At 40.9% G+C, this 12,949-nt stretch overlaps 1 protein-coding gene across 2 annotated transcripts in view; it reads right to left on the minus strand.

The window, feature by feature from the left end:
- The window catches only part of FARP2 (FERM, ARH/RhoGEF and pleckstrin domain protein 2), a gene marked incomplete at both ends in the record, with an annotated part of 70,977 nt that overhangs the window by 49,903 nt on the left and 8,125 nt on the right, over positions 1–12,949 (minus strand). For both annotated transcript variants that reach the window (XM_080623279.1, XM_080623278.1), the window contains 2 exons: positions 724–766; positions 2,163–2,267. In XM_080623279.1, the coding sequence (XP_080479405.1) occupies positions 724–766; positions 2,163–2,267 (148 nt within the window). The remainder of the gene's footprint in view (positions 1–723; positions 767–2,162; positions 2,268–12,949) is intronic.

Consider the following 12,949-nt stretch of genomic DNA (forward strand, 5'->3'; position numbering starts at 1 on the left):
CTGTATTCTTCAACTATTTTTAGCCTTTAAAGTGCATCTTGCATTACTTTTTAGAGTAGCATAAAGCAAAGACAGCACTGCTATTGCAGTATCCTCCTGGCAAAAGAGCAGAAACAAATTTAACAACCAAAGCAAAGAGGACTCTGAAGCTGCAGCCATGCATCAGGTGGGCAATCCCTACCTCTGCTCTCAGCAAAAGTGCTCCAGAGCACACTGAGAGAGTTTTTGAGAATGACATGGGAATACCCACCCCACTGAAAATCCCTGTGTGTCAGCAAGCTCTGAGTGCAGTTTTGTTTCAGCCCATCTGAAAGGTGTATAAGCTCTCAGACAGGATTTCACTACTGCAGATGCTGCCTCCTCCCATACAATGGGTGTAATAAGTCAAAATATTCCTTTTTCTTTCCACCATAAGACAACACAACTTACAAAAGCTCACAAACAGCAAGTGTTATGCTTCCCTTCAACGTAACACCAGCTGACCCAATCTATCTAGATATTTATCACACAGAAAGAAGCCTACCTTCAGTAAGTTTCCATTCCACCCACCACATACTACATATTAAAAACATCAGGTCTGCATGCCCGAACAGGAACCACTATCACCCCTACCAAGTACAATTTTCAGGGAAGCATAACCAGTAAATCAAGTGGTAATTGTGAAAGCAACCCACGTAAAGCAGATGCAAATTAAGGAAAACTTCCTTTTTAAAAAGTACTTACGTCGTACTTGCTTAATAACAGGTTTCATAGGCTCCAGCCAAATCTGAAATTAAAGAGAAAAAATTACAAACTGTCACTGCTATTTGAATACAATATGAAAACATCAAAAGGAAATTCAAATCAAGCAGTAATTTATGAGTAGGCATCTCTTCCTCACCGCAGTATGGCAGCAATTCCCTTGCTTTAAAAAAGTGTACTTATCTATTTGATTTGACATTTATCATGCATCAATAGAAAAACCACCGATCTGTGCTTAAAGCTCATCTGGACAGAAGAAGAGCCAAGTCAGCAAAAGCACCCCAGCCCTGCCAAGAAGACGGAAATCATGCCAAAACACACACTGTGCACAGGAGCCAGGCTACAGAATTACAGAAGGTCTGGAGAACATGACAAGGTCCAACATTTTTTTTCCTTTCTATCTCTCTTACTTACCAGCTTAAGGATTTTTACTCAGTATTAATTTCCCACATTTTTTTCTCTTGTGACAAGCACATTCTTAAAGAAAGACAATTGCTGTTCTTGAAAAAGAATCATCCATAAAACTAATACTAAAGTATTATGGATGCTCAACTTTTCTTTTCCCCCATCTCTCTCAACAATAAATTGTAACAAGACAATTATGTTTGGTCCTTACTAGTTACTTCCCTGTCTGAGAGAGAGCTGAGGATTTGAAGAACGTTATCAGATGCAGAAATACTTTGGATGCTCTGCAGAAGAAATAGAAACTGAACAAGCTTTACTGTATTTCCTTGGCTCAAGACCAGAGTGTATTAATGCTATTAGCATTCTTTATATTTCAGTAACATTTTCTGCATGTGAGTCCTAAAACTAGAAAAAGTAATAGGAAAAAAAGACAAAAAAGACACAGTTTTGGGAACATTTTCTAGTTTAGAAGCCACACTGTCCTCTATGCAGGGTACAGGATAAGCAACTAGGAGGCTTACAGAGTGTCAGCATTCATCTAGATCAATGATTTTAAAAGCTCGCAGGTCTATGTTTGCCGAAGTTTGTATTTATTAGAAAAGTGCTGCATAATGACTCTTTAGGGAAATTAACTGAAGACTCAATTAACTGAAGATATATATGAACCCTACCAAAATCACACATTGTAATGCCATTTTGTAAGTGCTCCACGGACTACACTTTGAGCTATGTTTCCCATATCAGAAGGAAGGAGGATTTTATTCATGTCCCTAAAAGTGGGAACACCAGCAACTACTTAACTGCTTTACACATTTACTTAATATTTAACAAGTAGTAGAATCTGATTCCTCACCTCTGCTTTGTTAGTTGTTGTTTTGGTAAGCAAAGCAGATTTACAAATATGAAAGAGATAATCCTACAGGAAACTCCAGCAGATTTTGAAACTATTGACATGCAACCAACCACATTCACCCCATCTTTTTATTATACCAAATTCATCAGGGAACTGTACATACCCAATACGACTGGATGTTCTGGAACTCAATCCCAAAGTAGTCTGATTCAATCAAATTCAGATGCTTGTAAACTTCAGCCAATAAAGCCTGGCCGTAACATTTTGACTGAAAAAGTAAAAAAAAAAATTAAAAATATAATGAGATTGATATGAGTAAGTTTAGAGCAAAATAATAATAAAAAAATTATAGCATCTTTAGAAACTACAGAAAAATCTCTCAAAGGTTTTTCACATTATTCTCATTTCTGTAACATGCAAACATCCAATACACAGGCATGATCCCATGCAAACCACTTCCACAGAAGGTCTCAATCTGGAAGGGGTCACTGGAGGTCTACATCCAACCTCCTGCTCAAAGTTGGGTCAGCTATGAGACCAGACTAGATCAGCTGCACACTATTTGCAGCTCCTTCAATAAACCAGTATTGTTTGTGTAGCTGGACAGTGTGGCTCTCCTCCAGTTACAGTGGGCTGAAGCAGTAGCCAAAACCCCTTGCTCATACCAACATCAAGGACCACATGGACCCCTGCAATTTTCACACCAGCAAGACCTGAAACTTGGGCAGATGCTCTGAGTGAATCCAAGACAGCCAAGAAAGGCTGGCACAGGGCAGTTCGCACCCAAAGAGGATTTTACCGCTGACCTAGAAAGCCACAGCTGGCCTCAGAGGAAAGCAAGAGCTGCACAAGTAGCCTTCACAGGACCAGCCTCACCACTGCCAGGGATCATGACGACTAAGCAGAGCTGCTCATCACAGCACATTCAAGGCCTTTGTTCATAGAACTAGAACTCGGCTTCTGCAAGAGGAAGTGGCAGTGTGCGCTTGCAGCCCAGAAACCAACCATGTCTGGGACTGCATCAAAAGGAGCGTGATCAGTAGGTCAAGGGAGGGGTTCTCCCCATACTCCTCCCAAGAGACCTTTTACAAGGGCCTATAGTGCCAGGACAAGGGGGAATGGCTTTAAGATAATAGAGAAGAGACTGAGATTAGATATTACGAAGAAGTTCTTCCCTGTGAGGGTGGTAAGACACTGGCACAGATAAGCTGTGGCTGCCCCATTCCTGCCAGTGTTCAAGGCCAGGCTGGATGGGGCTTTCAGCAACCCAATTTAGTGGAAGGTGTCCCTGTGCATGGCAGGGGGGTGGAACAGGATGAGCTTTAAGGTCTGTTCCAATCCAAACCATTCCATGATTCTGTGAGCATCTTTGAAATACCCTTTTTCCTTATAACAGTGTTCAAGAAAAGCCAAGGTGATAGCGTTTATTCTGTTAATAACAGGAAAGCTACAGTTCCCTGCAAAGAAACCAGAGGGAACCAACACACCATGATTTTCGTGCAGTCATTTGCTATGAATCCCTCAAGAAACTATGAATCCACCCACTAGCCCTTTTCACAGTCAAGTTAGGGGCAAAGCCACAAAGGCTAGCAGGGTACAGTGCGAGGCAGCATGGTCACTGATACCCACGTTCTACCTTGGACCATGGAAGTAATCCTACAACTGTGGCAACTCCTCCCTCCAACAGAACATGCCTCAGGCATTCATGTCACTGAAGTCTTGTTTACTCGTCAGAGTGATGGAAGACTCTATCAGTTTCCCATCAAAGCAAGCACACAGCTCTGTAATTGAGCTCTTTAAATTCAGAACAGTCCTTAAAAGTATTAGGCAGTATAATAAATTAATAATAGAATTAGAAGTAATTAATAAAATGAAATGAAACAATCTAGTAGAGAGAATGGGCCACGTCAGGTCAGAGCAAAGAGGGTTTTAAAAAATAAAGAAGATGGTAAAAGCTGGGGAAATCATTTCACACTACTGAGATGCATAAAAATTCAGGAGTAATTGCTTCTTAACAGGACAGAGATTAACTGTTGATGTTTTTAGAACTGTGCAGTACAGCTAAAAACCTCTGTACCACTTAAAAAAGAAAAACTTCAGTGAGGAAAAAGTATGACACCTGTGGAGTACTGCAAATCTGACATAGCTTTGGTAGTCACACTGACGTGAATGGAGCTGTCTGAATCCAACGCTATAACCAAGGAGGAAAGGACAGAAACAGGACAGAGAACAATAAGAGATTGGCTCTTCCTTCACATTTATGCCTTCACAAATCATGATAATCTGTAAGGGCGGCCGTGGGTGTGAAGCATAGATCAGAATTCACCTGGCATAAACACCATTCATTCAGAAAGCTTCTTGGTATCATGCCGTATCAGGCCATTGATGCTGAAAACCCCAAACAAAACTGCAAGTCAGGAGAAATGATCCAGTTCTTCATCACTTCAGTGGATACAAAGATGTCTGACTGGGAGGTGACACAATGTGATGAGGAAATGCTCTCCGCTTTCTGGGCAAGTTTTGTGATGTTTAAAATGCTTTTTTTTTTTTTTTTTCTCTGTAAGAACACAATTGGATTTTTTTAGCCAAAAGCTGTGTTTGAAAAAAGTCTGTTGGTATGGGTTTTACTTTGTAAATGACAACAATGAAATGAGGAATGACATGGGTAATGGTAAGCTTAATCTTCAGTAGATAACATTCTTGCACTTCTGTCTACAGGCATGTTCCTCAGGCATGTTTCAGACTCTGTACCACAAGACACACATGCTCCTGGAGAAAGGCATTTTGAAAGTTAAATCTTAACTTTCAAATGAAATACATTTCTTGCTTTGCACTTGTGAATAAATCTTAAAACACTAACCAGGAAAAAAAAATCCTTAAATACAGTAGTGCCATTTTTTTAAGGTACTGATACCCATGCATTTATTATTACTGTATTCCTACTGTTCATGGCACCGGAGATTTGAGAAAGGAATACTTTTTAGCCAGCAATATTTGTGGGGATGCAGTGATACCATGACCCATCTCACATACTTCCACCTGCAGAAGATGGGACATGCCAGCCTGGCTTTTCATAGATAGAGCTATTAACCCCTAGAAGCTATAGACCAGATGTCCTGTGACCTCAAGTCTCTGGCTTCTCATTTGTGAAATAAGCAGTAATTCTGGTTCCAAACACCTTCTGTTAGCACTAATAAACTTGGATTAATTTGTGAAAGTTGTCTGGTAACACACAAGCTTTACAGTCAACTGTGTGCTCTGTTGATTAAGGAAACCATAGAATCATAGAATCATAGAATAGTTAGGGTTGGAAAGGACCTTAAGATCATCTAGTTTCAACCCCCCTACCATGGGCAGGGACACCCCACACTAAACCATGCCACCCAAGGCCTCATCCAACCTGGCCTTGAACACCACCAAGGATGGAGCGTTCACAACCTCCCTGGGCAACCCATTCCAGTGCCTCACCACCCTCACAGTAAAGAATTTCTTCCTTATATCCAACCTAAACTTCTCCTGTTTAAGTTTTAACTCGTTACCCCTTGTCCTGTCACTACAGTCCCTAATGAATAGTCCCTTCCCAGCACCCTTGTAGGCCCCCTTCAGATACTGGAAGGCTGCTATGAGGTCTCCACGCAGCCAACCGTGTTGTGTCCATGGCTAGTTAGTTATACACAGGCATTAATATCAGATAATAATACATGGGTTTCTCCCATGTGCAGCATTTAAAGAGAGTTACACCTCTGTGGCTCCATCAAGTTCCATGCCTGATGACAGTCCAGCTGCCTTCATTTTCCCAAGAAGGGAGCCTGTATGGCATACATACCCCTGGCACCTCTCTCCTTCCATTAGACGTGAAGAAATTAAGATGGTTGGAGCTGGGAGCACTTTGCAACTGATTAAATTACAAAGGTGTCATCCAAATGTTAGAAGTGTAAAATTATTTTGAATGGTCCATCAGCAATGATTTTGTGTTTTATTTACAATAACAAGTTAAAAACCCCTCATTCTAAGTTGACTATGATTTCACAGTACTTCCTTCAAAGTATAAAGCAACAAAACCAATGTCCCATTTTAAAAGAACCGTATTGATTATATTTTATTTTAAAATTAAACGGGTTACAAAAGCTTGAGACAGAATACAAGCTGTTATTATTATGTCTCAAATGCTGTGGGAAAACTCTTCTTAGAGCTGTTTAGTTTCTCAAATTGCTTATTACATTTATAACCACCCTTCTCAAAAAGCTTTAAAAAGTTTTGAAGTGGACAAAATGAAAGTTATAGAGTGGGAAGCTCCACGTCACTGTTTAATCTGCATGAAAGCAGCACAAAGCAAAATCTTTCAATTAAGTACTTAATTACTGTAATTCTGACGTCAGGGCAAGAAGCTGCATGAATGTGTTTCAGAAAGGTCCTGTTTTCAATACAAATTCCCAACACGGCATACTTCCCATTCCAAACTTCTCAATTACTCTTTATATTCTGCCAAGACAGCAACAGCTGATATTACTGAATTACTCATTTATTCCAGAGAAAAAAGAAAGAAACAGGGGAAAAATTAAATAGGCAGCTACCAAAAGCCTTCCCTAGTAACCCAGCTCAATGGCAATTCCCTACTCGCTCACAGGAGTAATGCCTTCAGACCATGATCAGTGCTAAGCCAGCATCAGGCAGCAATTGAAACTAACAGGAACAAACATTTCAAGCTTAAGTTTCTGGACTGAGGGAGGTGTCTGTAGTTTTTACTCAGAAAAGTAAACACGTTCATCGTTAACAATCTGTAGGGCAGAACAGTAAAATAGAAATTATAACAAAATAAGTTGAATGACAGTTATTTTTGTTATATCATCCCAGTTATTTCCTGTTTTCCCAAATATCACTACCTACATGGCAGATCCTCCATCTACCATAGCATTTCAGCTTAGGAAGACAGGAAAAAAAACTAGGAATGCACAGCCTATGATTTTCAGTAGACCATAGTTCAGTATTATCAAAACCAATTCTTCCTCTGTAACTCCCAAACATGTCCCCCTACTTTAACTTAAAAACCTAACCCCCCCATTATTTTCATAATGAGTAGCAATCTCATATTCCAAAATGGACAAACTGCTTTTGCTCAGACTTTCGAAAACCAAAATGCACTTCTGGCAGCAGTCAGGCTGGGGATTTGGAAAATGTATGTCAATCCAAACCCAACAGTTTGGGAACAAAAGACCTGTAAAGCAGAGGAATAAAACAGAAAATCTCTGATGCAGCCAGAGGAGGCACTTCAGCAAACACCAGCTGACCTTGGAGTTTGTGTTACAGAAATCTGCCGTCCTTGAGAGACTAAATCCTCCCGTAAACAATGTATCTGCATGAGAGTTAGAAGTTTATATTTGACATCAGCACTGACAAGCAGCCAACATTGAGTGCTCCATGAGCAGCAAAAGAGGAACACCAGCAAGGAAAGAAACCGAACTGATTGCAACAAAGACTCCTTCACCATTCACAGGTATTTTTTTCCTTCTTTTGGTGCCCCTTAGTGATCTTCTTCATGAAAACGTGATTTCTCACCTTTTGCCAAATTAAAAAATAAAATAACATCAGCAGCTAAGCACAGTGTTACACCAGACTTGTTATTTCCTTTCTTAGCCAAAAATATACAAACATCTCAGTGAGTTTATAGCTCTGTTTATCTAGAGCCCCTTTGTAATCTGTTAGATCTATGTCCAAATCCAGTGTGATACATAAAAAACATCTCCAAAACTCCCTAATAACAACTATCATTGATGCCACATATAAACAAAAACTGCATTCATGGATACAGGGTGTATGTTTAAACCACATTAGAAAGAGGGAAATAATACAAGATGTGCAAGGAAGCCCATTCATTAACTTTTTGTTTTCACAACCTTAGTGCTCCACATCAAGTTTTTAATCCACAGACTGGAAAGGTAAGAATTGTCTTCTTTTTCAGTACTTTATTTGTTCCTTCAATTTTGATTGGAACAAGTAACTTGGATGAAAATGGCTCCTGCCTCCTTACAAAAACGAGTATTGGTAACAACAGATGTGTCAAACTCTGGTTTCATGTGCTCAGCCAAATACTGCTTAAATACCATTTCCTTTTGCTTATCTGAAACATTTAACTTTCAGCTTCAATTATTTCAAATTTTCTTTTAATCCTTTGTGAAGAAAATAGTATTTTAAATATATGTATTTGTTTTATTCACTCATATACTGACAGGTCCCAACTACAGATTATTTTACTGTATACAACACCAAAGAGTTTGCAGTGCATTTAACAACTCACAGAGCATTGCATGCACACCCTGTGATGCAGGGGGATTTGACAGTCTCATTCAAGGTGCTCCACACTGCTTCACACCCTTACAGTCTATAACTGCCACTTACTGAAGATGACAACCCTGACTTCTTCCAGAATGGGGTCAAGAGCTACAGGAGTCAATCCAGCACCCACGTAAGTTTGTGAAATTTCTTCCAGTTATCTACCCTAGTCATGGGGACAAACTTTTTTTCTGTACCTGAGGCAGCACGGTCCAGCTGCCAGCACACCAGAGCTTTCCCATTTGCAGCAGAAGCCTTCCTACACTGTGCCAGGTCAGACTAAGCTTTGAGCAAACTGGTCTAGTGGAAGGTGGTGCAACTGGATGAGCTTTAAGGTCCTTTCCAACCTAAACCATTCCATGATTCTATGAGCCCTGGCTCCTCCCAAGCCCATCACCAGACCTCATTTCCCACACCCACAGTCTGCATCACCGTGTCAGCAGCGCAGCCACCAGAAAGCACTGCTGTCAGAGCAACGCGAACATCCACATCTGCCCCAAGCTACAGCCTCGTGGCATTTCTTACTTCATGATCACAAGACTGAACTTTGGGAATGCATTGCATCTTGAAAATTATTTTGTAACTTCTTCACAAATTCAGATCACTTGTTCAGCCTGGAGAAGAGGTGGCTCTGGGGAGACCTTAGAGCAGCTGCCAGCGCCTATGGGGCGGACAAGAAATCTGGAAAGGAGCTTTCGACAAGGGCCTGTAGTGACAGGACAAGGGGGAATGGCTTTGAGCTGACAGAGGGGAGATTTAAATTAGATACGGGGGAAAAATTCTTCCCTGTGAGGGTGGTGAGGCCCTGGCACAGGTTGCCCAGAGAAGCTGTGGCTGCCCCATCCCTGGCAGTGTTCAAGGTCAGGTTGGACAAGGCTTGGAGCAATCTGGTCTAGTGGAAGGTGTCCCTGCCCATGGCAGGGGGTTGGAACTGGATGAGCTTTAAGGCCCCTTCCAATCCAACCATTCTGTGATTCTATGATTTTTATCTTGAAAACATACGCTGGGTTTTTGGTTTTTTGGGTTTTTTTGGGTTTGTTTTTTTTTTTCATTATTGTGTGTCATAGTATTTCTACATGGCAGTGAAATCCAATTTACTTGCATATGGAAGCTGTAAAGCCAAATATAAATTTATTACCTATTTTAAATTACATTATTACATTGCATACTGGGGATAATTTTTTGTTTTAAGAAAAATAATTCCAAGACTCCCCCCTCATATTTGCCAGACAAATTGTTCTAGAAATTCAAATCTCTGTCTCATTTGAATATAGTTAGCTTTAAAACCGGTGATCATTTAAAGGCTCAAGCAGTGTTAAAGCACTTCGATGCCAAATGAACTGACTCTACCTAACAAACATGCTTTTCCAGAGTGGCTAGACTTGCTGGATCCCCTAAAAGCAAGAAAATAATATTTTCTTGACAAGGGAAAAGATCCTCAAGACAAGAGTGAATTATGTGAACAAGATCGGGAAATGAATACTTAAGTAGACAGCATGCGGAGACAGAAAACGTTCTCAAGTTTCAAAAGTGCTCTTGTGCTGAAATAACTGGAGCACTTGAAATAAAACACATTGTGCTCAGGGAAAAACAAAATGGCACCACTGTTAACATAGTGGTCAACCAACACATGGTCCCCAAGTGCTCTGTACACAGCACACAGAAAAGCCACACATACAGCAGAAATTCTTGGTCGCTTTCATTACTTGGAGAGGAAAACATAAACCCTCAATGCCTCTCGTTAATACACTGCTCTAGATAACCTGGGGAACAGGTAAGTCACCCAAACTAAAACCCTGTACCACATCACTGAAAACCATTTCACAGGATGCTACTGCTTGACAATTTGGTACCAGAGTTGATGCTTGCTAATAATTAAACATTCAGATGACAGTGGCAACAGTATCATGGAAAGCAGCTGCTTTGGAGAGGCTGATCCCATGCTGCAGCCAGGATCACAGCAGTGACAATGCCAGAAAACTGCACTAGCTGTGATGCTGGGGCTTTTTTTACAACATGTACTATTTCTGGGCAACCTGATCTAGTTCAAGATGTCCCTGCTCATGGCAGGGGGTTGGAATAGATGACCTTTGAAGGTCCATTCCAACCCCAACTATTCTATGATGCTATGATTCAAATAATCTGCAAAGGGCCAGAGCATTGCAACACTCAGAGTCTTCCTCAAACATCTCTTGCACACTTGAAAGGGCTCAGCATCGTCAGCATGCTGTTAAACACCTGCACTATTTCAAGCCCATAAACAACTTGGTGGCTAAAATAACCACAGACAGATACAAGTGCCTAGTTACAAAAACTACCTGCTGTCAAAATGTGCAGTATGCCATTATTAGCCATTCCCAAAACCAAGCCTTTTTCCACTGCAAGAGTTTAAGGCTCATAACATAACATCTAAGCAGCTCCTTTGTTCATGCAAGCTGTAAATCAGTAAAATAAAGCTAAGAAACTAGAAGTTAGAAGACTATGAATTCACTTCCCCCTCCACACTCTGAACTTTGCTACACGCTTGTGCAAACCACTAAATCCATTCCCTCTAACATGCCTGGTCACTTCATGTATTTAGACTGTAAGCAGAAACTTGCACTGCATCATTTCATATGCTTCTACATGTATATAAATAAAACCACTGAGTTTTAAGTAATTTTAAATGTAGACAATACGCTGCTTCCCTCTGTTCATAAAAAAAGATAGCTAAAACTGCAAGTCTTTCTCCACTAATTATCTTGTGCCTCAAAACCCTCATCCGCGCCCACATCAACCAGATCTGATCTGAGCTTTCCCTGTGAGGTGTTCTGGTACTCCACGATGGCACACCACTTTGAAGAAGCCTTCCTGAAGGAAATACTTTAAAAAAATCAAGGAAATAAGATGGTCATGAAAAATTCTTTGCAGAAGTTAGGTGTTTGTGCAAAATCAAAACTGTACCCACTGTCCTAACATCACTCCCCACTGTACTTTGATCAGAAGTTCAATATCACGGCAATGGGTTAATAAATATCTACAGGCCAAGACAAGGTCAAAGCTTTATTAACTTCGCCCTTGCCAGAAGAGTCTTTCCTACATCTCTGGCTTCAGGCTAGCTAGCCGAGAAAGAAAAGAAGAGAGAAGCAGGCCAAGAGGTGCAGTGATGCTCGTCCCTGCATGATTTCAGTCAAAGGCATATCACACAGCTCTAACCCAGAGTCTTTACAAAGCCCACTTTCCTCTTTTTTAAACTAATACGGGCATTTTACCACTGCCCTTTTGTGCTCAGGCTCCACCACGTGCTGTGGCCAAGCCTTCTGCCAAGGGCGGCCAGAGGAAAAACAGCAGCTTGGGTAGCAGGTATGTCAAACACGTCAGTACAGATATCAGCGGTGGGAAAGTGGAGTGGCACTGAGCTTGCATTGGTTCTACCACTGGGGAAACATCATCTCTGGAGGCTGGCCTGTGCAGTGAGAACACATTAACAGTTAAAATACTTCACCCCCTTTGCCTGAGGCTGGGAAGAAACAACTTCTTAAGTGATGTTTTCAAGCTTGCTTTCACCATCATGAGAGCACTCCAAAAGACAGAAGCATGTGTGCACAACCCAAACACGGTGCTACAATTGTATTGAAAAGGCATCACAAGTTCTACTACACCTGAAAAGAGAAAACTAAGGAGCGATATACTCCAATTTGGACAGCCTGATTTTTTGTTTCCCCTCAACATTTTGTACCTGTGGGTTTTCACCATGCAGCCCAGGTCAAGGCAGCAGCACATGCAGAAGCTGTTCAAAGACTTCCAGGAGTTTCTGTGAACTCACAATATAGACCACTTGGCCTTTTCTTTTAAAACTCTTAACTTTATTAATGAATTACTAGTCTGACAGATAAATGGATCTTTCCCCTTCCATATCCAATATCACAGTCTTGAAAAGTACATCTTTTCCACTACGCATCATCACCACATCACAGGGGTTTTTAAATATTCCATTTATATGGTCCGCTTCTTACACAAGTAGGCAACACTGCCCTTGCATTTTGTTGCAAGGAGAAACAGATGACACACAGGTATGCTTTTGCAACCCTGTCTATTTAAATGCACGTTCACAAGGCTGTGCTTCTCAACATCAAGTCCTTTTTTTCTTAGTAGGCACTAACCTAAAATTTCTCTGAACTTCCCCTTAGCACACTGCATTTCTGTGGCTGTCTTTAGCTGACTGTGGGTTTCATGGGTTTGGGTTGGGTTTTTTTCCCTTTCAGGCTCTATATATTGTACAGAATTATCCATCTGCTGACCCAGTTTTGAATGTCACCCACACCCAGAGGAGGCTTCCAGAGAACTTCCTTTTTTTTCTTTAGCTCCTGAGTATAGCATTTCTTACAGTTGTTTTTCTAGAATCACAGAATCACAGAATAGTTTGGGTTGGAAGGCACCTTCAAAGATCATCTAGTCAAATACCCCTGCAATGAGCAGGGACATCTTCAACTCTATCAAGTTGCGCAGAACCACATCCAGCCTGGCCTTGAATGTCTCCAGGGATGAACGGCTGATTTTCACTGTCCTTCGACTATGAAAAGAGAAATGAATACGTGCACTCTGCAGAAGTGTTTAAGAAATTAGCACTATTTCCTTTCT

Source organism: Psittacula echo (genome assembly GCF_963264785.1).
Source record: "Psittacula echo genome assembly, chromosome: 7".
NCBI classification, from domain to species: domain Eukaryota; kingdom Metazoa; phylum Chordata; class Aves; order Psittaciformes; family Psittacidae; genus Psittacula; species Psittacula echo.